At 41.1% G+C, this 27,572-nt stretch overlaps 2 protein-coding genes across 12 annotated transcripts in view; one reads left to right on the top strand and one right to left on the bottom strand.

The window, feature by feature from the left end:
* The first annotated feature begins 1,055 nt into the window (after window positions 1-1,055).
* On the top strand, window positions 1,056-19,070 carry LOC108091616 (G protein-activated inward rectifier potassium channel 3). 11 transcript variants are annotated; one of them, XM_017190902.2, is made up of 5 exons: window positions 1,056-1,161; window positions 2,628-3,213; window positions 16,412-16,526; window positions 16,845-17,577; window positions 17,637-19,070. In XM_017190902.2, the coding sequence occupies exons 2-5, from the start codon at window positions 2,831-2,833 to the stop codon at window positions 18,362-18,364; spliced, it is 1,959 nt and encodes a 652-aa protein (XP_017046391.1). In that variant the 5' UTR covers window positions 1,056-1,161; window positions 2,628-2,830; the 3' UTR covers window positions 18,365-19,070. The 11 variants fall into 11 exon arrangements, with proteins under 11 accessions (XP_017046391.1, XP_017046392.1, XP_017046393.1 ...); XM_017190903.2 differs by having other exon boundaries at window positions 1,103-1,516; XM_017190904.1 differs by lacking the exon at window positions 1,056-1,161 and having other exon boundaries at window positions 16,857-17,577.
* Window positions 19,071-19,280: 210 nt separating this feature from the next.
* LOC108091612 (segmentation protein cap'n'collar) overlaps window positions 19,281-27,572 on the bottom strand; it is a 37,369-nt gene continuing 29,077 nt past the window's right edge. The window contains 5 exon segments of the mRNA XM_043209280.1: window positions 19,281-21,333; window positions 21,394-22,646; window positions 26,103-26,190; window positions 26,261-26,528; window positions 26,530-26,696. Coding sequence (XP_043065215.1) covers window positions 20,827-21,333; window positions 21,394-22,646; window positions 26,103-26,190; window positions 26,261-26,528; window positions 26,530-26,696 — 2,283 coding nt within the window. The 3' untranslated portion in view covers window positions 19,281-20,826.

The following is a 27,572-nucleotide window of genomic DNA, read 5'->3' as shown; positions in this document are numbered from 1 at the left end:
CTACAGATACAGATGCTCAAACTTGAGCAACAACGAAAATAGCGGGAAAAACCTACAGCACAAGCGTTGTTTACAGGAAAATGCAATATCTTATACTTACATTAGTCATTTAATTTGGGGAAAGAAACAATAGGCCTGAACAAAAGTGATATTTATCAAATTTAACAGCAAACTAGCTAGAATTTCTACTAACTAAATGAATTTTCCTTTTTCTTACAGAAGAAGGGGGAAATTCAGTGAAAGAGAAAGAGGAGCAGCTGACAAAAGTGAGAGATTTATGATGCAAATTGTGTGCGACACTATCAACTAACGTTGCTTTATCATTGGGCCATATATCACGAAGAACATTTCTGTGGGGGGTTAACGTTGTGGAAACCATAGCTGTCAATTTACTACTCGGACTTTTGATTGATGGGCAGCCATCAGTGGTGGGATAAAAAGGGGTTGAATTTATTTTATAAATATCCTTTTGGTGAACACGGCATACATATTAAAATGAACAATTACACCCTTTTAAAAAAACCCTGCTTACGCCCCTGAATTTGATAAGAATCTCCATTTGCGCACTTCCTGCAGGCAGACATTTTTAATTCTCTTTAATATGCTTTAAAGGACTAGCCACCTGTTACGCTCTTTGTCCCTCTCCTATCTCCTCTCCCGCTCTCGGCCCCACTTCTCTCCTTCCTCTCCCTCGCCGCTTTCTCTGTGGAACTTCTGCCGGCAATCACATGGCGCCAACATCTGTTAGTCAGCAGAGCAGCGGCAGCGCTGCCGGCGACCTTATGACAGATTTGGCAATGCTGTAAAGCAAAGCAAGGCAAAAGCAAAACAAAGCAGAGCAGCAACAAAAACAAACGAGGGAGTCCGAAGCAAAACGCCGACGCAGCAGCGACGCCTCGTTTGGCCAACTCGATAAAAAAAAGGCAAAATGTGTGTGCTAGATGACGCTACCGGTCGCGCTTGCTGTAGTTGTTGTTGCTGCTGCGGCTGCTGCTGCTGCGGCTACTGCTGCTGCGGCGTCTGTTGTGGCTGCTCGCTTTTGGATAATAAAACAGGCAACGCGCACTCGAGTGCCAAGTCAATTTGCGAACGCCGCTCGTTCACAACGGTGGCGCAAAAAAAAAGGAAAATAACAACAAAATATTTAAATAAAAACAAACGGTAATAGCTCTTCTTCAGTTACCAACCACCCCCACCTGTCGCACTTTTATTCCCACGTTTTGCGCGTGCGTGCGCGAGCAGAGCAGCAAAAGCGAAAAAGTCCGAAATCCAAACCAAAATAAATCGCCAGTCTCCAACTCGTCTCCTCCATAGCAGGTTCACTTCGAAAATCGCGCGGTTCGCGGTTGGCTGTTCGAAAATTCCGAGGTTTCGAACGAAAGTCGCGGGCATTACGCTGATAACAAAAATTATTTGCGAAGATTAACCAAATACAGTGGAACACAAAACTCGGTGTGCTCTAGTTTTAAAATATAATAAAAATCCAAATTTCTGGGGAAACTCTCGAGTGAAAACGGTTGGTTGTTATTGTTATTATTTTACGTGTTTCCCGTTTATGGTCTCTCGCACCTCAGCCGAGAGAACCCCAAAATAAAATGTTGACGGCATTTAATTTGCATACAAAAAAAAAGCTTAGCGCTGAAATATGAAATTATGGAAATATTCCAACAAAAACATACAACAAATTATCGCTCATACTTTTTATGAGCATAAGCGCTGTCGCCATCTCACTTGGATGGAACTTTATAAACAATACGAGATAGTACAATTTATAAATATTTATTTTGTTTCAAAATGTTGCAAGCTAAAATTGTTTAAGTATTAAAAGAGCGCAGTAGGGAAATCTGATCAAAACAGCAGGAACCTCAGTGCGAAATTCAAAGACAAACGCCTTTAAATTGTGTGAAATTTGAATTCAGTGAGTCAGAAATTGCAAGTGCTTAGAAACAATAAAATTGAAAATACCATTTTGTATGCTGATTAATTTCGAGTGGGTCACAAATCATTTCAAATTTGTTTTTAAAAGTGTTACATTTTTAAGAAAATATTATTTTTTTTTTTTTTTATCTGGAATTATTTTGCACTGACAATACAATTCAATATTTATGTTTAAAATGTCCGACAACCTATTATGTTTTTCCAATTTTATATTTAAATTGTACCCAACATAGCATACCCATAAAATGTATTTGGGAGCTGACAGAAAATCTTCCATTGAAAACAGGAAACCTTCGGTATATTTTTTTAACTGCTAAATCAACGGAATATAGCATAGCTGTGTCTAATTTTACTAATATATGATAGAATAATAGTAATATCGCCAGTTGGTCCCAGACGAGTTGAGCACCCCTTCAGCGGGTTGTTAATAACGGTAATAAACTGAAACCGCAGTTTTCAAAGTAAAATTCACGAATTTTCTAACCACAAAACGAAACCAACTTTAGGACTTTGTTAAATGTGTTAAAATGTTTTAAGGCGGGAAGCGAAATGAAAACGCTGAAAAGTGTAAATTTAATAATGAGATGTGGGCGGTGTGACACTGTCTAGGATTGCATCCAGATGTTTGAAACCAATATATAAATAAAACATGAGGTCTAATCCGCATTCGTGTTTCGATTTGGTTGCAGAGAACATCCTGGCTGCCAGCAAAGAACTATCGATGATTGGCTCTCACGGCTCCAGACTCCAAAAGAAACGCGCCCTGAACAGCTATTCCAATTTTCCCTTATAACAGTTACTCCCACCCCCATTCGTTGGCGAATTATCGAGATATATACCAAAGATATCGCAGTGCAGACATATAAATTAAACTATTAGCCGTAACTAGTCAATGCCAAAAATGATAGTGGATAAATCGGAACTGGTGGGCGAGAATGCCTGGGCGAAACTGTTGCCCGAGGAGAAGGATAAGCCGGTTATAGTCAAGATGAACAGCAGTAGCAACAATAACGACTCTAAGGACACCACGCCCCTGAATGTGGATCAACTGGTGGCGGCCTCCAATCCTGGGATTGCAGGCGAGCAGGGAGCGGCGTGTCTGGAAGAGACCTACAAACGCACCGCCACCTATGCTTCCAATATTAATTCCACGGGAGGCGAGTCGAGCGGAAGTGGAACGCAGCTTTCCCGCAAGGAGTCCATATTGGGCAGCTTCCACAGACAAATACGGCGATCCATTAAAGCCGTTAGCGAATCTCCCGGCCCACTAACCAGGTGAGTGAGATAAGATCTCTTATGCCTTGACCAACTTGGCGTATGAGTGATATTCCATTACTCATACGACCTGTTGTTCGAGGAATTGTTAGAAGACAAGGGAGTATCTTTCATATTTACTCTTGTTAGCTAAAAACTAAAACAGTGACACCAGACTATTGTTTTTTTTTCTATTTTTAAATCAATATTGGCCTTACACTTTTTTTTGCCCAACTATATTAGCGAACAGACTAAGCATTGGAATTTTCTTGTTAATTCAGCAGGTTTTGTGAACTGGAAATACGCTAACTTGCCTTTCTTTTATACTATAAAACAATATTCGTTTTACCAAGTTCATGATTAAAGTTATAATAATTTAACTGAAAAAAACACTTCTGCGAATTTGTTGATAAGTTCTTATATAGCCTCCGCATTTCTTATAATGATTTGTGTTACATTTCCTCTGAAGTTCTCAATGATGCAAGAACATAGTTCCGCTCAAAATAAGTAAACTTGTAAGCTGAAATATGGATGTTTGTTATTCATAGAAAAAAGATATAAAATCTATGAATTTTGTGGAAGTTTCCAAGAACTTGCAGTCGTGCAAGTGCACAACACTTATATATATTCACTTAATCCGAGCCCACACATCTCGATTCCAAATGCAATGTAGGTAAACAAACAGCATTCGGTGCACTTCCCTCTGACATGGTTTTGTGGGGTTTTTTCTTATGGCTTTTTTGCCGAACGTGTACCCGTCCATTGATAGCTGCGACTTGTACGTTATTTTGATATGCAAATGGAGGTGACGTCTGTTGGTCAGTTGAGAATGGAGAACTAAGAACTGAGAACCGAGAATCGAGTCACTAGAGCGAGATAAACCTTTTGACTTGATTGCCTGAAATGACAAAATTGAATTATTTTGATTTGAGCGCCGTTAGTGGGTGGACAATTAAATATTATTTCCGCCTGTTGCTTTCAGCTCAGCATGTGTTACAGATACAGATACAGATACAGATGCTGGCTGCCTTAATTGGGATTAGAATCGCGGTTTCTGCGGCTGTTTGTAGATAGAACTCGTGCCCAAACGAACGCCCCTGACATTACGCATGTCTGATTACGCGGCACTAATGCCGCGGCAACTCCAATCTGTTTACCGAGAACGTTCTCCCAGTGAACGCGAGTCAACGACTTGCACCTGCCCCTGCCTTGACATAAATTTGCATAATGCGCCTCGGAGCCTCGAGATCTCGATTTCGGTTTCGGCAGTCCACCAATTCTCTTGCTCTTAAGTTAATTGAAAACGTGTTAACCGCTCAGCCGGCTGCTGTTGCTCACACACTCATTTCAATTGGCCGATCGCCAGAATGCCAGAAATCGTGGGGATTTCCTATGTGGATACCGAGAATTATGCTTGTCTCTTTGTTTCGGAACCTTCTATAAATAGCTTTGAGTGCTTTCGATGGTGTTATTTATGCCTTTCGCCGGATTCGACACACTTTCTTCCGATGAGCGCAATCTTTGTCTGCGGCGCACGGTGCGTATGATTGATATTTGCCTCATTTCCGCCGACAATTGATTTGGCCAATATTTGAGCGGTCGGCAATCGTGCGCCACTCGAGCCTGTCCGAGCTTCTATTGCCGATGCTTCACGATTCAGCGAAATTAATTATTTTTATTATGATAGATTCATTCGATAATCAACGACCTGTTGATTGTGACCGCTTGGAAGCGGGTTGGGCAAGATCCGAGCGAGCAATTATCGCCCAAGCGTTGTAAATTGATCTAGGGAGAGAGCTGCAATTATTTAATCGGTTTACTAGCAGTTGTAAATTTTAACATTTACAAAAGGTCTGCGCCTCTTAACATTTAAGAGTTGTGACCCACCGTAATTCACTATTTATAAATCACACTGCAATAGCAACTCACAAATATTATTCTTGAATTGAGTTGAAAAAAATCCAATTACTACGAAAAGTAAATAAAATTTATTTGTGAAAATGAATAAGTAATTCCTTTTGTAAGTCACAAAGTTAAAACCCTAGTCTATCATGTGATTTTTTAGAGTTTCCTTGAATGGTGGCCACTTCGAATTATCACGTGCATTTAACAATCGCAAAGTCTAAGAAAGGCAAATAATCTTTACCATTACAGTTATCAATTCCATCAATATATATGTTGTGAAGTGGAAAAATCCATTCAAAACTTAAACCCAATGTACAACTGGTACTGATTTTTTAAAACGCAAATAAATGGAAAAGAATAATTGATTGATTGATCAATCTCTTTTGACTTGTTCAACATGTGATAGTGTTACAACTTGAGGTATTATAGGATCTAAAGACTTCGGTAAAGAGACCTAAAATGTTCTTGATGGTTTGATCCTGCCAATGACTTTTGCGAGTCCATCAGCTGATTACAGAGTCATTCTAGAAATAGAATGACTTGAAGTTGGTCGTGTGCAAAGTCGTACCGCTGATATCAAGTATCAGGGCGATCGAGAGACGGCTATAAATTTGTCGAAATGCAAACGTAACTTTTTTAGGGGATGATTGTCAGGAGTCACATGCACCATGGAATCTATTTTCGCGCCAAGAGATACAAAGTCTCTTCCAAAGGCCCGCTAATCACTTAACGAATCGTGATTGAATAAGCAGACGTGCCCGAATTGATTATCGCATATCGTGGCTAGTAAGTATATATTTATATACGCGTGGATATACGTATACATTTACTGGTATGCTTAAATATTTACACACATGTTGGCATTTATGGCACTAATGAAACTGCAGTTATAAATTGAGTTTTATGCGCGTTAATTGGCGAAAATCTTAAAACTTGATTGTCACTCGGGTAAACGGTTCCCCTCCAGTTTCCGACTTATGAATATTTTCTTAATGGGTCTTTTGTCTCTGGCGATTTATTAAAACGATCGACTGTCAGACGATGTAACTGTTTATGGACCTCCGGCGAATTCGGGGCGTTAATTGCTTGATTTAAGGGCGAATTAAAAATAATGCACAGAGAAAATAAAAATCATTGTATTAAAATTTCATCTTATTAATTCTTTTGCACAATTTCAAACTAGTATTTATCCCCTTAATAGTGTTATGATAAATTTCATATGAAAATATGAATTTCAATTTTATTTAACATTGTTCGTAACTAAATTTAAAGCAAAGTGCCGTTTTTTCAGTGCAAGCAGGAGAGAGCCTTCTGCCTTCATTATCCCTCTCTGGTACATTCCTTCCGTTAATCTCTCGCAACAAAAGAAATGAGCTGAATTTATCAGCTGTTGTATTTCATGCTTGAGAGTGTTTGCCAGCCGGGCGTATGTGTGATTTTAGCAACACGCTGTTGTCACACTGTGTTTGCTTTGCTTTTTTCTGCCTCTGCTTTTGCGTCGCTGCTGCCGCGTTGCTGCTATCGCGTCTTCCACTTTAAACTCAAAATAATAAAAAGCAACAAAGCTGTCAACCGAACGTTTCAGTTTGAGTTTAGCCGTCTTCGCAGAAAGTTATACACCTGCGCCGCGCTCTCGCTCTCGCCCGTTTGTAGCCCGCTCCCTTGCGGCTTCTCTCTCACTCTCTCGTTGCAAGATCACCTCGAAGAGCGGAAAAGAGAGCTACATAAAACGCATTTCGTGCCACAGTTTGCCCATTGGCAGAAAAGACACCGTTAAAAACAGTTCTGTGTTGTATACCGTTAACCGTTTTGGTCGCAAAGTGTAACATTTAACTCGGAAATAACTGTAACCGCACGCTGCTGCGTTTTGGTATAAAAAAATTATGCGCGCCTTTGTTTATTTCAAAATAAAAACCATTTTTGCCTTTCCCACCACAAAAAGAACGCATTTGTGATAAAGAGCCACACAAAAATTCAGAAGGGAAGCGAGAATAATAACACCATAAATATCGAAAATACATAAAAAAGTTCGCAAAAACAAAAACCAAAACCGAAACCTGCCTCACAGTACACAGAGAAACACACGCGTTTATCCAACGATAACGTCATCCGGACCCTCATCAGTATTAAGTTAATCTGAAAAGTGCTCGAATCTTTTGTTTTTTTCAATCATTATAATTGTAATAAAGCAACTACAAAAATATAAATAATATTACCAACAACAACTGTAGCCAAGGTTGCCGCGAACTTTTGTTTTTGTTGCACTCATCGTGTGGAGGAGCTGTCAACTCAACATTTCTGCCGACGTCGCTGCTGCCGTTACATTTCAGTTGCCATCGCATAAAAACAAAACAGAGAGCCCCAAATCGGCGCAGAAACAGCAAATTTACATAGCGTTATACAACGCAGCAGCGCGTGCCTCGACTGCCAGTGTAAAGTCCCAATTGTAACACCACGAAATTCCTTTTGGCCATAATGAAGCGTCTGATGACCTGGGAGCGCGATCTTGTGGATGCCATGTACGAGTAAGTTGGTAGTGGCACAAGCACACTTACCAAAAAAAACCCTACAATTTAAGTGCAGGGTGAAGATTTGATATTTTTCAAGACAAATCGTTTGATTTTTTCAAAACTTTTTGGACTAGTTTTTGGTTGCCTTCATAACATTTATACATTTTAAAATGTCTCCACTTAATATCCTTATAAAGTATTCTTTTCTCCGTGTAAATGCCATGAATTTGTGTCGTGTCTTGGCTAAACGATTTCATTTATCACATGTGGCTTTTAAGTTAATGGACAGGTTTCCAATTGCATTGTTTGAAAGACGAGAAGAAGCAGCACGTGCTTGCCGCCTCGAGAGAAACACAACAAATGACAACAAAACTAGTTTGGCTTGCATTGAACTCGGGAGCTAAGTGAACTTGTGACAGAGAGCAAGGCGACGCATCCACATGGGAATGAGTTATAGTCGTACATAGTTTTATAATGTATGTGGCATATAGAGTACAGTACGGCCAAAAAAAAGGCCAAACAAAAAAGAGGCGAATATATATAATAAGCAGCAGCATGGCAACCGAACTCTTATATTTAAATTCTGCATCAGCTGCTGCTGTCGACGTATAAGAGTGGCATGAGTGATCCCACGCAAGGCGCCCATTTACCCTCTCTCTCACACGGGAAGCCGGGTGACTTCCTCTCCCCCACTCCCTTCTACACTGAACAAAAATCTATGGAAATTTTCAGTTTTTGCTCTCAGTAAGAATTTTCTGTGCTTACATTTACAACACAAACAATTAATACTTAACAAATCACATAAAGGGTCAATATAGTAATTTGATTTTTCTCTCTGTGCTCGCCTGCGGAATTTTAATGCCGGCATTCGCCTTAATGAATAATCTGGAGGCCGGTGTGGAATGCTTACATGCATTTATTTACCAATTTGGCGATATGCCACACACCCTAACTGAAAAACCATTTGGGATTGCCAAAGGATTTCTACCTGTTTAAAACCTTAAGTTATTCAAGTTCCCTGCACGCTCCTTTGTTTGTTTAATTTATAACGCTTTTGCGGTGTTTGTGTTAGCAAAAATTTATAACTATTAGGTCTTAACCGCCAAAGATAAACAACATTAAAAAAGATATCAGTAAATTGCTTATCTGGGGATTTTCATGTGTTACCGCGAAGAAGGTCAAGGCTTAAGGTGTTATTTAACTTTTTTTTTGATTAAATATTTAATTAAAATTTTTCTTCAGGGGTAAAAAAACTTTTGTGTAAAAACGTTAATTGTTATAAATGTGTTAATGATTATTAGCGAGGAGAATGGAAAATTCCAATAATTATTACAAAAGCTTTACAGTATTCAAAATGTAACTTAAGTGACTATATGGTAAACTCTGAGAAAAAGTAAAAGTAGGCAGCCTTGCAATTTCATTTAATTCCAAAAATTGACAATAAACGTTCCACCGATTTTGGAACTTTCAACAATAAAACCACTTTCCAGCGCCATAAACCGATGATCGTGTCGCACCTTTTGCGCAGACTGTACACCAGGCATTTTTGGGATGCAGAAAGCGTGTAATCATTAGCTTGACAAGCGACGCATGATCATGGTTTCTAGCCTTCTTTTTTTTGGGATTTCTTGGGCAACCACTTTGCGAAAAAAAACCGACGACAAGACGGCCCGTTTGTCACATGGCCATAATATTTACCCAGTTTATTTCTTGTGTACTCTTCTTTGTATTATTTACAAGTGTGCCGCCGCAGGCCACGATTACGGCAGATAAACGGAATTGCAAATGATAAGACCCCTCGCCACCGACTTTGGGCCAATTAGCACCTGGAATCGAGGTTGCGACTTTGACTCGGGCTTCGAATTTTTAACACACACCTAAAGTGACTCATGCCAGACACGCTTGACGATCATGGCAGATACAGATACATCCGCCGCGCTTATTTGTTAATACTTTTCCAGTTAATGATGAACATTTCACCGATAACTTCATATGCAAATATCCGCTGTTTCACATTTTTGCGCTAATATTTATACTGAGACATCTGTTTGGTATTTACTGAGAACGGAGGAAGAAACAGAAAGCTTTATTTCTTTATTTGTACACTAATTGAGATCGCAATTCAAGGTGGAAACTTACTAGACGGCATCCGCGGCAATTTCTTAACGAAATGTGGTTGATAAATAGATGTGCTAATTGGTTGCTCAATTTATTTGCTCTGGTTTGTCCAAGACACACGATCTCAGCGTGACTCTGAAGCTAATAATACTCCTGCGGGCTCTAAAATTAATGTTTTCGTTTCAGATTTAGCTGGGGAAATTCTGCAGATAATGAGGATTATAAACGTTTAGCGATCGGTTGATGGACACGAGATATTTATTGGCTTATTAAATATTTATTATTTAATTTATCAAAAAATTCCCTTAAAAATAACGATAGGCTGGAATTTTTAGGGCTGTAGATAAAATTGGTTTATCTTTTAACTAGAAATGCTGTAAAGAATTTTAAGAAAAATTAATTATCTTAAAGTATTAAAATACGAGAAAGCTTCTGGAGGTTAAGTCAGTGAACTTTTTAAAAACCAGCAAGTCTGGGCGTATCTTAATTCATAACAAAGTCACTTGGACATTTATGATCTGCTCATAATTCCGGGGATCTTTTGCTGACTACTGTTGTACACCGAAAATAACCACAGTGACTGTTAACCATTTAGTCATAGTTACTGCCGCCATATAAGAGCGGACATATTCATAAGATTGTAGTATTTCTTTACACCGATATCAACACTTGACTACAAATGTTGCGATTACCGGCTCAGATGCGTCACAGTCTTGACGTCACTGGATAATGGCTGATAACATGTGGGCGAAATCTTAGTCGATGGCTTTTTCCTGTAAAAAATTACTCATGGGTCTTATTGGCTCAGACGGGTTCTTTTCTTTTCGGTCAGCAATCTTTTTTGTTGCCTTGGTCTATTTTGTTTTGGCTGCGATTAGATAGAATACAGTGGCCACTCGAGATAGGAAACCAATTGGGGCGCCATTGGAGTTGACTCCTTGGAGAGCGAATGGCTTTAGCCCCAAATTGGTTCATTCAACTTGCGAACGATCTCTATTGGTATTTCCCATGCGGGAAATTCTGGCTATTTTTGAACGAGCAAAGTGCGCGGCAGCGGCAGCCCAAACCGGTTCAGGGGGGATAAGTCAGAGCATGTTCTATAGAGCATGTATATAGTATATCTATCTGGCACCGTCTTTCTGCGTTTCAAAATTAAATAGCTAACTAAGAAAAACCAAATCCATACATATAATTGACGCAGAATAATAGGATTTCGATAATATTCGCATAATACAAATATGTGATCAATTGGTGTTGTGGAAAACTGGGATCCATCAGGTGTGGCATGTGTCAATCGCGGGCAAACACCGTTAATGAGGCAAACAGATAGCCACGTGGGGCTGTATGGGTGCGGGGTATCTGATAAATAGGAACTGGCATTCCAATTGTTTATAGCTACCAGCCATACATGCATGTGTAATTAGGTGAAATGAGTAAATGAGGCGGCAGTCCAACAGCAACAACAACAACAACACTTCAGCTGGCTGTCAGTGAGCGTAGAACATGTATATTGATGAGGGGAGGGGGAGGGGAATGGAAGGGGGGGAGCGGTACGGGGACTAATATCAACACTGAATTTTGTTTGCAACGACGAGGGCGAATTCAATTTGCTCGCCGACAGTTGGCAAAAAGTTGTTCGATCGCACAGTTCACACAGTCGAAACAAAACGTTAAAAACAAAAAACAGAGAAAAAAAAACTCTACAAAAATAGAACAAAAGGCGTGAAATTCTACGCGCTTTACAAGTTAATTAACCGGACTGCCGGTAAAGTGAAAAGTGGCTCAATTTGAAAGTTTGAAGACCGAGAGATTCGGAACTCCCTCGAAATGCTAAGATCTCGCTTCTGTGATTTATTGGCTTGTTCGGCTCGTCGTCGCCTCTTGCTGAAACATTGCCTGTGCTTTATTTTTATAACAATGACAAACTAGAACAAGAGAAACCTTTTTTTGTGTTTTTTGCCAAAAACAAGCAAAAAACGACATACACATTCTGCACATTAAATCAATCGCAACCAACAGTATTGCCTTGTGCTTGCTGAACAGCTCGCGTGATCCCAGGACAATCGATCAAAGGCCCCAAGATGTCTGAGCTGCGTCGCAGTTTCAGCCGGCTCTCCATGATCGTCTTCAGAGCCACTCATTCCAGCGAACAGTCGTGGCGAGAAGAGCTCCTCAGGTAAATCCCAGGTAGAAAAGATCGATCGCCGATCAGTTAAAACCGTAGGAAAGTGATCACTTAGGTGTTTTAATGTGTGGTTTGCCAAAGTGAGCGTAAAATCTTTAGAACACTTTATTGATCACTATCTTGACATATATTTTAAACGGTTTTTTAAACTTTATTAGCTTTTTTATACCCTTGCAGAGCAAAGGGTATTATAATTTTGGCCAGAAGTTTGCAACGCAGTGAAGGAGACACCTCAGACCCCATAAAGTATATATATTCTTGATCAGCATCACGATCTGAGTCGAAATCCGCCTGTACGTCTGTCCGTCTGTCCGTCTGTCCTTCTGTCCGTCTGTCCGTCTGTCCGTATGTCCGTTTCTGCCTAAACTAGTCTCTCAGTTTTAAAGCTATCTTGCTGAAACTTTCCCAAAAGTTGTGTAGGTATTGCACGCAGTATATAAGTCGGAACGGGCCGGATCGGCCGACTATATCGGATAGCTCCCATACGAGAGAATGAAATAAAAAATGCTCACGCCGTTGTTTTTGGTCAGATCGACTTGAATTCTTCATGATGGCGCTTTCTAACTGTTATTGAATTTCGTATTAAATTTGAACAAAATCGGATAACTCTATCATATAGCTGCCATAGGAGAGATCGAAAAATATATATAGAATTAATGGAAATAAATTGACAGCATCGTTGTTTTTGATCCCACGAGCATGATTTTTTGAGTATCAAGTTTTTTAACTAGCCTTGATTTATAAAAAAAAATTTCATAAAAATCGGACAACTATATCATATAGCTGCCATAGGAAAGATCGAAAAATCTATATAGAATCAACGGAAATAAAATGATAACATCGTTATTTCTCATCAGAAAATCATGATTTTTGGAGTATAGAGTTTCCTAACGACTCTTGAATAACAAATAAAATTTCATCGAAATCGGACGACTATATCATATAGCTCCCATATGATCTATAGTCGGAAATATGGAAAATGAATAGAAAAATCGTTATAGCTTCGATGTTGTTTAGCCTTTATGCATTTTGTTCGACATATTTGATGACTGCAAGGGTATATAAGCTTCGGCTTGCCGAAGTTAGCTTCCTTTCTTGTTAAACTGTACTTTTACAAATCTTATATGTCTCGGCATGTTAATAATTTTTGAATAAATTAAATAAAAGTTCTAATTACATTTCCTACAATCTAGCCACGATTCCGGTTGTAGAAAAACTTATGCATCGTGATCTGCAGTCCAAAGATCACTTTCCATAACTTAACGTGGTTTCATAATGACTTACAGCAACCTAGTCACCCTTGAAGGTTATTTAAACAGCTGAACTCGTCACGATCTCTGTACTGTACATAAAAACATGTGTACAAATGTACATAAGTACATATTTATATATCTATACTATATATGCATCTGCGCATTGCGAGTTATAATGTTTAATCGAATACGGCATAAATATTTGTCTGAAAGCGTTTCCATTTTCTTTTTCGCGATTTAGCAATCTTTGCTGATATATCCGCTCTATATATAACGCCTTCAGATCAAAGCTTATATAAAACCCAAGAAAGGATGTTTTCTTCTCCCCTAATCATTTTTTTTTTCTTTAATGTGAATTGTTCACGATTTCCCTGAGTGGCCAAAAGGCCTGTTGACAACTTATGGCGAACGTATGCAGATTCATAATTATACTTTTCACTTTTGCCATTTTGATTTTGGCAAAGCAAAATAAATGAGGAAATGGGCAGGTGCATTACGTTTTGTAAAGGTAATTCAATGGTAAATAACTGTCCTTAACTTATCGAAACTTAAAGTATTAATTAGATTACTTGGTACCATTGAATCATCATTGTTTAAAGTGGGGAGACTTCCGGAATTAGTTTGAATACATACATCGCCTTACGATTACGAAACTCGCTGTACGAATGTCTGGCTGTCTCATTTTGATTTATGGACAGCAATTGCAACCCGTTTCATATAGTATATAGTATATATTCATTCGTAAAAATATGCATATGTGGTGGAATAAAGTACTCATCGAAATGCATTTCGTCTGGGCCATTACAAATCCCAGAAAAATCAATGACGTCAATTCTTGATTCTTTATGATCTTAACCAATCCGTATTGATTATGATCATGACCATGGTCAACTTATTTGCACCTTCGACGTATAGATTTGTAATACCAGATGGTCCAATTGCATTAGTTCGGCAAACAATTTGTTGGCCAATAGCCAGGTGATTGAAAAGCCACAGAAAAACTTGAAGGGGGTATCACCTCCAGCCCTCCACCTTTTGTCGAGTTCATTTTGTCCAAGGTTAGTTCTGTTTTGACTTTTTGTTTCAATTGCCGCGATTATCTCACAGGCTGAGCTTTAATTGCAGGCCATAACCCAAGGACCGCTTATCTGGCCTCCGCTTGTTAGATAACCCCTCAATATAATGAAACATTTTTAGCCTTCCATTTTCTCACTCACTCACCTGCTTTACTATCTGTGAAAATCTAAAATTTCAGCTGATATCATGCCAGTCGACGAAGTTGACGCATTAGTTCATATGTGTCGCCTGTTCCATTGAACTTGTTTTACTTCGCCCCTTTGGCGCCAACCGGTTTTTCCCCCAGGTATTGCATTTGGCAAACCAAAACCAAAAAAAAAAAAGATTATAAACAAAATAATAACAATAACAATGAGGCACTCTGTCGAAGCCGGTTTATTTGCATGAGCCAAACATCAGATTTAAACTAATGAACTCTAATGGCACTGCTGCCGCCCGGAGATTTCTACGAATTTTTATTGAGTTTCATCTGGGAGACATTACTGTTCTGGGAATTGCTCTCCCTCTTATGTTTTTAACAATTTGATTCATTTTTAACGAGGCTGTACAATGTTCATTTTTATCAGTCACTCCAATGACTCATTGAGAGATTCGTGTTGACTTGTTTGGAGTTTTTTAAAAGTTCCATTGACTTTTTGGTAGAAAAAATAATCTTAAGATTTTTATGGATCCGCAATTTTGAGTATTTAAATGATTCAGTTTCATTTCTTATCAGCACAGTTGAGAAATATGCAATAAATTTTCTTTATTTTGTCCGCTTATACGTTGTTTGTTTTCAAATAAGTAGTTCATAAATTAAAAGCCATTTATTTTTGCGTTTTATTTATTTTGGACTTGGAAAAAACATTTTGTTAATTTACACAAGTGATCGATTATTAAAAAAACAATATATAAATCATAAAGCTTAGGGACATGATCGATTCTATACAGATTGCCATTCCGAATCCATTTGTCGCAACTAACTCAATTAGTTTTCGATTCCACCATGCTATTAGTTCCTCCTTATCGCCACCTCTCACCCCTAAATTCACTGGACTTCACCTCTGTCGATCTGCTCAAGCTCCACTTGGAACAATTGATAATCGCTATAAAGCTCAGTTCCCCAATCTGAGTGGGGGCTTTTGCACATATTCTAGCGGATTTCAGTGCACAAAGCAAAGCGGACTGATAAAGCGTTTAAATGAATCGAAAACGGAATACATATGAATATGTAAATAACATTGTAAAGCAAAGTGTAGAGACAACTGCAAATATCAGCTGTTTGCAGGAGAACGCCCGCAGTTAAAGATTAATACAGTTACTTTCGATCCAGAGCACGACTGTAGATCCCCACTCATAGTCTTTCCAGTGCTATTTCGACTCTGGTCCCCCAATAAACTTTCCATGGTGATCTCGTGGATCCCTGGAACTCGTAGCACCAACAATAAAAGATCCAAAAGTGCTCTGTTTGCTGATCAAAGTGATCTCTTGGTAATCTCTTGTACTTGCAGTGTCAGAAGTTTACCATGAAAACTTTAAAACATTAAAACATCGAAGTGATAAAATAAAAGAGTTAAAAACCCCCAAAAATCACAGGGTACCCAAAGTGATCTATGTGAATGCGCAACCCTGGCGTCCGAAGTATCAACAATTGATAATCGCCAAGTGCTCCTCATGCTGTTCTTTATCGGTCTGGTGTGTTTAGTCTGCCTCTCAAGCGTTTTGCTCCAAGCTATGATTTGGTAAATTAATCAGATACCCGTGCATATCCGATAACTATTGGTATTATCAGGAAGAGTGGCGAGGACAGACGGCTGTGGTTTTTGTCTTGCGACTTCCTGTTGTTGCCATCCTTTATCATTCCGAACAAAGGCCGGCTATAATCGGTTAGCTCTGTGTGCATTGTGTTCATTACAGTTTTTTTGTTATTATAGTGGGTGTACTGACTGCTAAAAAAAATATATTAAATTGTAGTTCAATACACTTAATCTCCTTATTGCAATAGGGTGCACAAATCTGCACTTCCAGGAGCCATAACTCTATTCATTTTAAACCGAATTGAAAATGACATGCCTCTACAGTTTTGTAAATAGATTCTTAAAAAATGTTTCACGCCCTTACCCAATACACCGCTTCCACCTATTTATGTGCCATATTAATGTGTCAATCTATATCTTCTTTTTCCATTTTAGGTACCGGCAGACACGCTTCAGCTCGCGGCGTGTTAGAAAACGTGTGGTCTTCAAGCACGGTGAGTGCAATGTGGTGCAGGGAAATGTGGCGAAAAGACGGCGTCGATATCTGCAGGTGAGTGGTGGGAGTTTTGGGGCGTGGCAGTGCGTATATCTATATCTAGCCGAAGGCCCACTTGCGTTCGATTTGTGTGTTATATTTAGCCCTCCTCTCGCGGCTTTTGCATAACGTTCTCGGCGAGACTTTGGCAGTAATTATGTAAATTTATTTGTATTACTTACAAGGAAATCCAAAATAAAATGAGTTTCTCAAATCAAGCTATAAACTGCCAAAGTTTCTGTAAAATTCAATTAATATTTTGAAGCAATAAAGCTGTCTTGTAAATTGTTTTGTCTGTGTACCACTAAAGTTTCGGTAAATCTATATCCTAAGTTTTTTTTCCAGGACATATTCACCACCCTGGTCGACGCTCAGTGGCGCTGGACGCTGCTCGTCTTCGCCGCCAGCTTTGTCTTCTCATGGGCCTTCTTCGGATTCATCTGGTGGATTATCGCCTATGCTCACAATGATCTGGAGTACACCATCCTGAAGAACAACTCCCCCGATCTGGTGGCCAATATGACGCACACGGTCTGCGTGACCCAGGTGTCGAACATGATGTCCGCCTTCCTTTATTCCGTGGAAACGCAGACGACGATCGGTTATGGTAATCGCTATGTGACGGAGGAGTGTCCCGAGGCGATATTCACCATGTGCATCCAGTGCATCACGGGCGTCTTTATCCAGGCCTTCATGGTGGGCATTGTGTTCGCCAAGCTGTCGCGTCCCAAGAAGCGTGCCCAAACGCTGCTCTTCTCCCGAAACGCTGTGATCTGCCATCGGGATGGAGTTCCCTGCCTGATGTTCCGGGTGGGCGATATGCGCAAGTCGCACATCATTGAGGCTCACATCCGAGCGCAGATCATCCGGAAAAAGGTGACGAAGGAGGGCGAAGTGCTGCCCTTCTTCCAGCAGGAGTTGCATATCGGAGCCGATGGTGGCGAGGATCGGCTGATGTTCATCTGGCCAACGACCATAGTGCACAAGATTGACAGGAATAGTCCGCTGTATATGCTCTCCGCGTCGGATATGCTCAAAGAACGCTTCGAAGTGGTGGTTATGCTGGGTGAGTTTTGATTTAATTCACTTTTAGAAGGTGTATACTAAGTGGTTTTAATATTTCAGAGGGTGTCATCGAATCCACTGGCATGACCACACAGGCCAGGAGCAGCTACTTACCCTCGGAGGTGCTGTGGGGCCATCGCTTCGTGAATGTAGTGTCCTTCCGCAAGGAGACCGGCGAGTACGAGGTGGACTACACGCTGTTCAACAACACCTACGACGTGGACACACCGCTGTGCAGCGCCAAGCAGCTGGACGAACTGAAGTCGGAGTACACGAAGAGCGCCAAGAGTTGTCCCGGCCTCGGGGTGAATGCACCCTTTGCGGATCGCACGCTCTCGGCCAGCATGTTTCAGCGGATCGCCTCCGCCGCCTCGGTGGATCATCTGGATCCGGCGAGCGACGAGTCGCTGGACTCGGGCCGTCTGCAGATCCGCTCCCATTCCATACCGAACGGCGTGCTGGCCAGCGAGCTGGAGCCGCTGAATAACAACAAGCACGGCGCTTCGTTCACCATGGGCGGTCTGACCATCACGACGACGGCGCCCAGCATCCCCAACCTATCCAGTATTAACGAGAAGACCAACTCCGGCAATTCCATTAACAGCAGCAACTACAGCAATAACAATAGCCTGAGCACGCTGACCGGAGGAGGAAGTGCTGCCAGTGGACCCGGCGGTGGTATCACCATTGTGGCCGGCTCTGGCAACAATGGAGGCGGCAAGCACAAGTCGAACCCTCGTCGGCTGAGCATCAAGCAGGACCAGCTGCCCATCGATTCCATTTGTTGATATTATTAAATTGAGTTATATGATGTTGTATTCTAGTAAAGCATTAGGCTCCCACCATAATTCTAACTGAAACTAAGCTAAGCGAGATTCCACGGAGAGCTCATCTGTCATAGCCATAGAGCTGCTGCAGCTGTGAACACCCACACTATTAATGCCCTGCTGAACTGGAGGCAATCTGATTGTTATCCACCCACCCACTAATCCTTGAAACGATTGTACTATATTATATGTGTAGGCTAAGATGATGAATGAATGATTCGCGTTGTTAGCTTTACTTGTATTGAATTTACTATAGTTAAGTTACAAATTGATATTACACCGCAAAGTAAGATGTGAGACACAGAAACCAAAATGCTGCAACTTCCTCGTAAGCTTAGACCTATAGAGAAATGATAAAACAGCTCACAAATAATATACAGAAATGAATTTGAAATTTATGCGAAGACGCAACGGAATTGTAAATTCCCTTTTACCCGATAATAGTTGTTAAATGTTACTCACTCAATGAGATAGAAAATGTAAATCTAAAATTAAAAGAGTAAAACTGTTTCAAAAACAAGAGCTTCAATTATAAATAAAATGAGTGGACAATAAAATTGTATGAGTATGTGAATGGTTGATTAATGTATTTTATATTTAAGCGTCACCCGAATTGTGAATATGAAAGACGGAAAATATAATATAAGATGAAAACAGAAAAAAGTCACTGACGGGTTTCACTTGTGGTTTGCTATTTTAATAGTAAAATTCCATGAATTAGAATGGGAAGATTAATAAATAAGTTTCACTTACTATATTTAAACTGAAGTAGAATGGGTTATTCCTCTATTAAATCGAAAGAGTTATTTCCATCGTTGCGTATTCCTATCTTTTTTATACATTTTGAGAATCACTCGGAATAAAAAGACAGTTGAAGTATTTTTTAGTTGTTTTTCTTTAATTTTGACGTTTTCTTTGTTTAGCTGAGGAAAAGTTTATCATTTTTAAAGCATACAAATTTCTCATATGAAACATACACAAATATATAGCGACATACAAGTACAGGGGATTGATTGGTCAAGGGGAGCTCAGAGATCTTTGCAATTCCGGATCCCCTTTTAATCAAAATTTACGTTAATAGAATATGCGAAGGGGTTCTTTTAATTTATTTTATATGTCCGTAGGCGTAGTAGTACAGTAGTAGTTATTTAGTTAAATTTCAATTTACAACAAATAATTCCTTTTATTAAAGTTGCGCATTTTCAATGAATTTCGAAGTTTTCGTTTTCGACCTGTGAAAATCGACCTTTAAATGTGCGCGAAATTCATTACAACAATTAAAATACATATGCCTATATTAACAATAGATTTTTGTTTCGTTTTCGTAGCGGATCTGTTTAAGTTGATATCGTATTTGTATGTTTAATCATTACGCATAGCTGTAGCTTAGTTTAAAGTTAAACTCTTTATGCTTTAGGACGTGTTTAAGAATATTAAATATTAATATCTCTTAATCGCTTATCAACTAAGCCGTTACCAGGACAGTTAAGGGGCCGCCCTAGCAAGGGCAATTATTTTTGTTTAGTTTTTGTATCTGTTTCTCTTTTTTTTTTGTTTTTTCTTTAGTTTCTGTGAGGTGTTTTAGCACACTCTTACTATAGCCTAGTGCTGGTTGGTTAAATGTTAGCTAAGTTTAATTTTGTATTTACAAATGCTAAAAGCTAGCCCGAATGATACGCTAATTTGTGTTACTTTTTGAGAATGGGATTTTGATAAATGCCTTATGAATTTAGAACGATTTACAATATGTACCTATGTGGTAGATCTCTCACTAGATGATAACTTACGATTAAGTGCTTTACGGGCGTAATTCATGAAATGTCCAGCAATATTTTTCAACCTTTACAACTGTTTTTGTGTTTTGTGTGCCTATCATCTAATTTATACATTTCTCTACATCCATCTTTGTGTTTTCATATTTTACAAGCTAATATAGTAGAGACGTAAACGGTTTCACCATCAAATATTGTTGGACGACGCGTTGATAAGTAATGGGTGATTGTGAATGTGAGTTGTTTACTGATTTACAAATTCATTTCAAGCATATTTGATTACATTCGGTTCGGCTCTGTTTCTCTCTGGGTTTTTGTCTGTGAGCTTGCGTTCCGCGGCGCCAAGAATTCATAGTTGACAAACTGATTTATCACAAGTAATGTTTTTTAGTAATTGCAATTAAGTAAAAAGGCTTCGCACGCACACTCCGGAAGGGGTAACCACTTGCAAGACGAACTCTGGTCGAGTCCAGATAATTAATTAATTAAAAAATAAATAACAATCATGCTGACTAAATGAGTAAACCATAAATGGGAGGAGGATTGGTGCGATGAATGAGGCAGCTCAAATTGGCCGACAGCAGCAGGTCCAACAAATGTTGCCAGCAACATGTTGCAACTAGTACTGAAGAGGAGTAACCAAGTCGCCGCTTAGTAGTACAGGTAACTGTTGTTCAACATGTCGTAGCGGTAATCGAACTGCTGTTGCTGCTGCTCGGATCGATGCTGCTGCTCGCGCTGGAAGCTAGTGAACCAACTCTTAGTTGCGGCAATACGCAACAGGTACTTTCATTCCTTGCGGTGCTGCTGTTGCTGCTGACCTCCCGGCTGCTGTTGCTGCGTCTGCAGATGATGTTGCTGCGGCTGCTGCTGTTGCAGGTGGGGCGGCAACCTCGACTGCTGCTGCTGCGACATTCCACTGCCCACATGTTGCGCCTGCATTCCGTGTTGGCTGTGATGGCCATGCATGGGCGCCTGGGTGGCTCCATGCCCGTTCAGACTTCCTGCGCCAGCCGACGACACTGCATTCGAGGCAGCGGTGGCCGTACTATTACCCTCCGACTTGTCGCGAGGCAGCAAGTAAACGGAGCCATCGGCAGCCTGTTGCAAGCTGTAGTCCGCCGGCGAGCAGGGATTGCCCTCGGGATCCCGCAGATACTGCAATCGAAAGAATTGATTTAGTTTGGGTTCTCACAACGAAAGAATTTAAGTACCCACCTGGAAGACATGGCGATGCAGCATGGCAAACTTGTTCGAAATCCTCTTGCGCTCGCTCTCCAGATGATCGCGGGCCTGATTCAGCTCCGTCTTGCGCTTGACCACCGCGTTCACCTCATCCTCGAGGGTTAGAATCTGGTCCAGTTTGCGTTTGCGGCAGTTCTGGGCAGCCACCTTGTTCTTGCCCCGCCGACGAATGTCCCGGATCAACGACAACTGATTCTCGCTAAGGTCGTACTTGGACAACCGCTCGTTGAACTCATCCATGGGCAGGTTGATGATGTCTTGCACCGAAATGGGTATGTTCAGGGATCGGGCACGCTTCTCGTCGCGTGTCAAATGCTCGTCCTCCATGCCACTGCTACTTCCGCCGGCACTGCTGCTGCTGCCGGCACTCGTTCCCTTCGAAGCGGTCTTAGTGGCCACCATCGGCTTCTTATCGCGTGCCTGGGGTCTGGGCAGGGATCCACTTCCCTGGGGCAGCGAGTAGGTGTGATTCAGTTGCACCAAGTCCTGCGAAGTCCTTGGCGAAGGTCGCACTGTATAGTCCCCGGAGAAGCTGCTGCCGCTGGCTCCCATTCCGTAGGCCTGATGATGATGGTAGTCCTTGGATAGAGCAGGTCCCATAGCTCCGGGTTCGGTGATGCCACCGCTGGCCATTCCCGAGGAGGCGTAGCCAGCATCGAACTCGTACTTGATGCTCTGCGACTGGACTGCCGTTGCAGTGGCCGGCGGAGCGGTGGGCGGCAGAGCCGAGGGCGTCTGCTTGTGGGGATCCCGCTTGCCGTACAGCTGATGCTTCTTTTGCGCCACCGGCGGCTGACGTGTGGCCGTGCTCAGCCGCGAATTGTTGTTGTAGCTAAAGTCATAGGGGCCACCGTATTTTCCCTGATGATAATCTTGGGCCGAGTCGCTGCCCTCGCCCCACTCCCCGTCGGAGAGGGACGGCACTCGCTCCGAACCCATCGAACTGACAGCACTGTCGCTGGACGCGTCCAAGCGATCCGCACCGCCCTGTGCTCCTGCACCGCCGCTGGCCAGTAGATCAGCAGTCATGCCCGCTGCTCCAGTGCCCACAGCCGAGCCGCTCATTGGGCCCACGCCGCCGGTTGCTCCGTTGGCCTGGTTGCCGTGCGGATTGCCCGCCGCCAGTTGAGTCGAGCTGCCAGAGCCGTTGCTGACATGTCCACTGCTGGGCAAGCCCAGAACCGAGGAGTTGTTGCTGGTGCTGTTGTCCACCATGCGACAGAAGCCTGCAAGAAGAAAAAGTGGGAAATATCTACTTAGTATATTTCATAATACAATTTACAGGAATTTACAATGAAAAATTCAATGCAATTTAAGTGGTCATTTATTGGTTATTCCGATCAATAGCAAACTAACTCATAAAAGCATAATCTAACTACCTGACTTAACAAGTGTTCTATTGGGCTATCAGTTAATTGCTACAATCGTATGATTGAAAAACTTGATGATATTAGGTTGTGTTGCAATACACAATAAAGTTATTCTACCCTCTTCAACGATCGGAGCCGAACTAGTTCTTTAATTTTTGGTGCTGATTTTTGGTCTGACCCACTTCACGTAGACAGGGTTTATTAGAGATTCGTCCTTATCACAAGGCACGTCTTGAATCACTCGCAGCTTCGATTATTCAGCACAAATTTACGACTAGCATTCTGGCCGCTTGGCAAAATACGTAAAACTGTGCAGTCATTCCATATTTCACTGAACTTATCTTATCGCGCGATAAGGTATGAAATGTGTGTGTGTGTGTGTGTGTGTGTTGAGAGTAGCTCGTGTGCTTCTCCCATATTTTTAGCTGTTTCGCAAATACCTGGCCACATTTCCACATCTTTTGACTCTGATAAGGAGGAGTCAGATCTGCTCCCCATATCTAATCGTGCAGTCGAGACCACAAGGCAAAAACAAGACGACACGCCCAAAGGGCATATTTTTTGGGGCTCATCAAAAACACGTAATCTCCATGTGCAATCTCTCATTACTGTGCGCTTGCAGTTAATTAGTCAAATCAATTCGTAAGCTGATTGGGGCAAGCTCTCGTGTATTTGTATACCCTCTGTGAGCAAGGTCAAAGCTTAAGGGGGTCTTCCTATGTGATGGGTTGAAAAAATCGATTTTTTTTTTTTTTCATAAATTGCTCCCTTAACATGTCTAGAATACGGTAGTAAAGCGATTTTAGAAAATTCGAAGTCGTTTTAAAGATACAGCAGGTAAAAGAAAGAGCGGTTCGAAGCGCTGCGTTGGCAGTTAGAAACTTTAAACGCGTTTTTCTCAAAACTGTGTTTTTCAAACTTTCCTCCATTGTATCTCAGAAACGGCTGGACCGAATTACTTGAAATTTACAGGGCACACTCAATATATGTAAACGCATGGAATGAACTATTATCAATCGAAAATTTTCAAAACTTCGATTTTTTTATAGCAAAAAACAAAAAAAAAAAAACGCCAAATTTGCAACTTTTTTTCAAATGTCTATCAAAAATCCAATTTTTTTATATTCAGTTGATTGTAGTTCATTCCGTGCATTTAAGCCTACAAATTAAAACGCCGTTTATTTTTTTTCTTCTGATAAGCCGATCAGCCGGAATCGTGGAGGAAGTGGGAGCTCTTTTTTTCGAGGCGGGGGTGTTCAGAGCGCTGTAACTCTAGTTTGACCGAATATTTTTTGCTGAAATTTTTTATTTATACTGTCCAAATATGTGTTAATAAATGATAAAAAACTTGAAGCTCTAAATATTTACTGGTCGTAGAAAAAAAATCCTAAAATAACCCTAAAAAACAGGCCGTCACATAGGAAGACCCCCTTAAACCATAAACATTGATGACTTGACAAAATGCAATACTTTGTATGAGCACGAACTGTATATAAGTACAGGGCTTACTCATTTTAATGGAAATTATTATTTATAAACTTTTGCCAATAATTGATAATTTAAGAAGTGCTGATAACAATTATGTTTTTATTAACTTGTCCTTATACTGTACTCGTCATTGTGAATTTCAATGTATGTATTTTAAAAGAGATTTCGAAAGCCGGATTAGTCATAAAAATGATAGGAAGTTGCAAATCAAATATGGTAAAAATAGCTGGAGTACTCAACACATGTTTACTGTTTGTTGACTATAAGGAGCTTTTCATTGTTAAAATTAAATTGATAGCTCTGTTAAAAATAATAATAACTAAGCACTTCTAGTATTTATGATCCTCTCATATCGATAGTGCACTGTAAGCGAACAGGAGAGTTATCAGCCACGAATTGAACGCAAGACATAACGGAAACCATAAAGATAACTGTTAAAGCCAGTGACACGTTTCATGATGTGCAGAAAAAAATGTAAAATTAATACGAAAATCGAAATTGAGAACGTCTTTGTTTCGCTAACACGTAACCCACTAACGCTCTCTTCCCTTTGAACTCCACACCAACCCCTTAGAATTCGCGTCAAGATATTTAGCAACTATTCATTTGCCTCTCTATGCTCTTCGAGCTTTTTTTAACGTTATTGTTTCGAAAAGCGATGACTCAGCAGTTTAAAAATAGTAAACAGCAAACAGGCGGGCAAATAATAAAAAAAAAAAAGAAGAAAAAACTTGCTGAGCGGGCATTAGGCAGCGCGAGAGGGAACGGTGGGGGTATAGAATCCGCTCGAGAGAGAGAGAACGTTCCGCTGATATCAGCGACAATAGCAGCAACAACAAAGATCGCCGTGCGGCATGACTAATGAAAAAATTGTTACGCGGTCACAAGTAAAAATTTTAGAGGGCTTTTGCTCTTATTTTTTCGTGTTTTTGGCAAGGGGCGCCGAAAATAAAACCACCCCCAAAAACCGACCGATCCAGAGCAATATCTATTTCCCTGATCACTCTCACCTGTTGAATTGCTTTCACCGTTTTTGGGATGCTGCTAAAACCGCTCGACATCCACGAAATGAAACTCACTGAGCGAACCGATACGTATATATCTCGAATATATTTCTACACTGCTGGCAAATGCGTCATTGTTTTATCAAATTCGTTATGCTAATTACATTAAGCGTACGGCACGTTGCGCGACTATTATTGTGATATTTTCTTAGGCGTACATATAAATTTTTTAATGGGTTTTCGAGTCGCGTCGGTTCTAATATTTACTTTACTATCGTATTCGATTGTTCGTGTTCGACTGATTTGCCTTCGCCTCGCGCTCTGTTCTTTTCGCTTTGCTTTTCGCCCTGCCTCTCGAGTGAGTTGTTTTTTACTTTTTGCTTTTTGTCGCCCGAAATGAGTGAGCGGCATCGGCGAAACCTGAGCGATCGCTCAAACTCTGAACTAATTGTACGAAATTTCGTATGCTAATCGCGTCAGAACGATAAACGGTAGAAAAAAGCTCAAGCTGCTTGCGCACGCGCTTTCTCAGTTATTCTGAGTCGCGACTCGCGAGTTTTGAGTCAAAGCTTTCGGGTTGAGTGGCTAGTGGGTGGTGACGATTCGCATTCCACTAAACAGAACAAAGCTTGCTACTGATACAAAGAAACGGAACTTTTTGGCAAACGAAAAGCTCAGCACTGAGAAAAAATTCTAGAGTGTTCAGAAATAACTAAATCCTTTAAGATATCAGTTTGGAATTATCCGATTTCACTTCAAGTATATAAAATATGTTTTTAAAAGTCTCAAATTCTTATAGAAAAAAGATATTAAAACTTACTCTCATTCATGTCCATCAAGTGGAGATCCTCATCGGTGAAGATGGAGTTGATGAAGCCATCCGTTTGGTTAATGTCCGAAGAAGTGTTCTGTAAATAGGTAACACAATGTTCGTTTTAAATGACTGAATCCAAAAACTTAATAGAGATTGTTACTCACCCCGTAGTACATCAGATCGTGCTCCACCTTGTAGGCAGCTGCAGCTGCGGCGGCGCCATCAGCTTCATGGCTGGAATTGGTAAGATGCATGCTGGAGCTGACCGCCGAGCCCAGATTGTGGCCATAGTGGGGCTGGCCGGTGGGGCAGATCTCGCCCAGAGCGGCATTCGGGTGGTGCAGCATGGCCGCGTGGTGCGGCGGCGGTGGTGGGGGTGGCTGCAACGGAGCCGCTGCCCCACTTCCGTACTGACCATGCTGGCCGGGAGTGGGGGGCTCCGTTCGAGGGACTCGCCTGGTAGGAGTAACCCGGGTAGTGGTGCGAGTAGGGCGACATGTCCGAGACACCACCCACCATGCTGGGGATCGGGCTGAAGTAGGTGGCAAAGTCCTGGAGACGCTCCATCGAAACGCTGCGATTCAGACGCGGCATGCGGCCCTGCAAGTTAAAAAATTGGAGGGAGAAGAAAGACATTGATTAATTCGGCGCTCGTCGCTTAGCTCTTGTTGATGTATTAACAAGGTGAGAAGGGTTCGGAATTACGAAAACTTATAACTCAATAACCGATCAATCATCCGCCGGGGGAATTCTCTAGAAACGCGGCCAGACAATAAGCCGAATTCAAATTGCGCTACAAGTAACAATCTCGTGGCTGTCAGAGTCTCAGACTCACTCGCTCCTCGTCGTGTAAGCCAAAAAACGTGCACAATGTATCAGTCTGGCGATTTGACTGCCAGATCGATCAAATCGGAATTGAAATGAAATTCGTATCTTTCAAATTGACAAGTGCTCGAGGTTCGCAGCCCAGCCAGTGGTCTCTTGGCCACAGTTTTTGGTTTTGGTTTCGTTTTATTTCTTGTTTTCCTAAGACTCCTCTGTAAAAAGCTGTAAGACTTCGCCTGACTGATGGCCGGGCATCGTGAGACTACTACTACTTCATTAGGCCGTCTTTTGTTATTGTTAATTACCGGTGGGTTTATTTATTTATTCAACTAATTCCGCAGCCCGAGCGTGGGCGAATGGCAAAGATATTATGTATTATATATACATACTATATAAACTCCCCCCGCACACCAAACTCACACTCACTGTCGAATAATATTCCTCGAACTGCGATCCTTTATCGATTCCTTTTGCGGCACCAATTTGTTTCCGAGCGCTAAAGATGCAATTAAGATCTTTCTGAGATGAGATACCTATATCTGGCTGACGTTGACGCTGATGCACTTTGACACTGACATTGCCGCGAGATACGGATCGAAAAATCGAACGAAAACTCCGACAAAAGAACTCTGAATTCCGACTGCGATCGAA

Source organism: Drosophila ficusphila, unplaced genomic scaffold, assembly GCF_018152265.1.
Source record: "Drosophila ficusphila isolate 14025-0441.05 unplaced genomic scaffold, ASM1815226v1 contig_791, whole genome shotgun sequence".
Taxonomy (NCBI): Eukaryota; Metazoa; Arthropoda; class Insecta; order Diptera; family Drosophilidae; genus Drosophila; species Drosophila ficusphila.
Note: the sequence above shows the minus strand (reverse complement) of the source record. Positions and strands in the feature narration are given on the sequence as shown.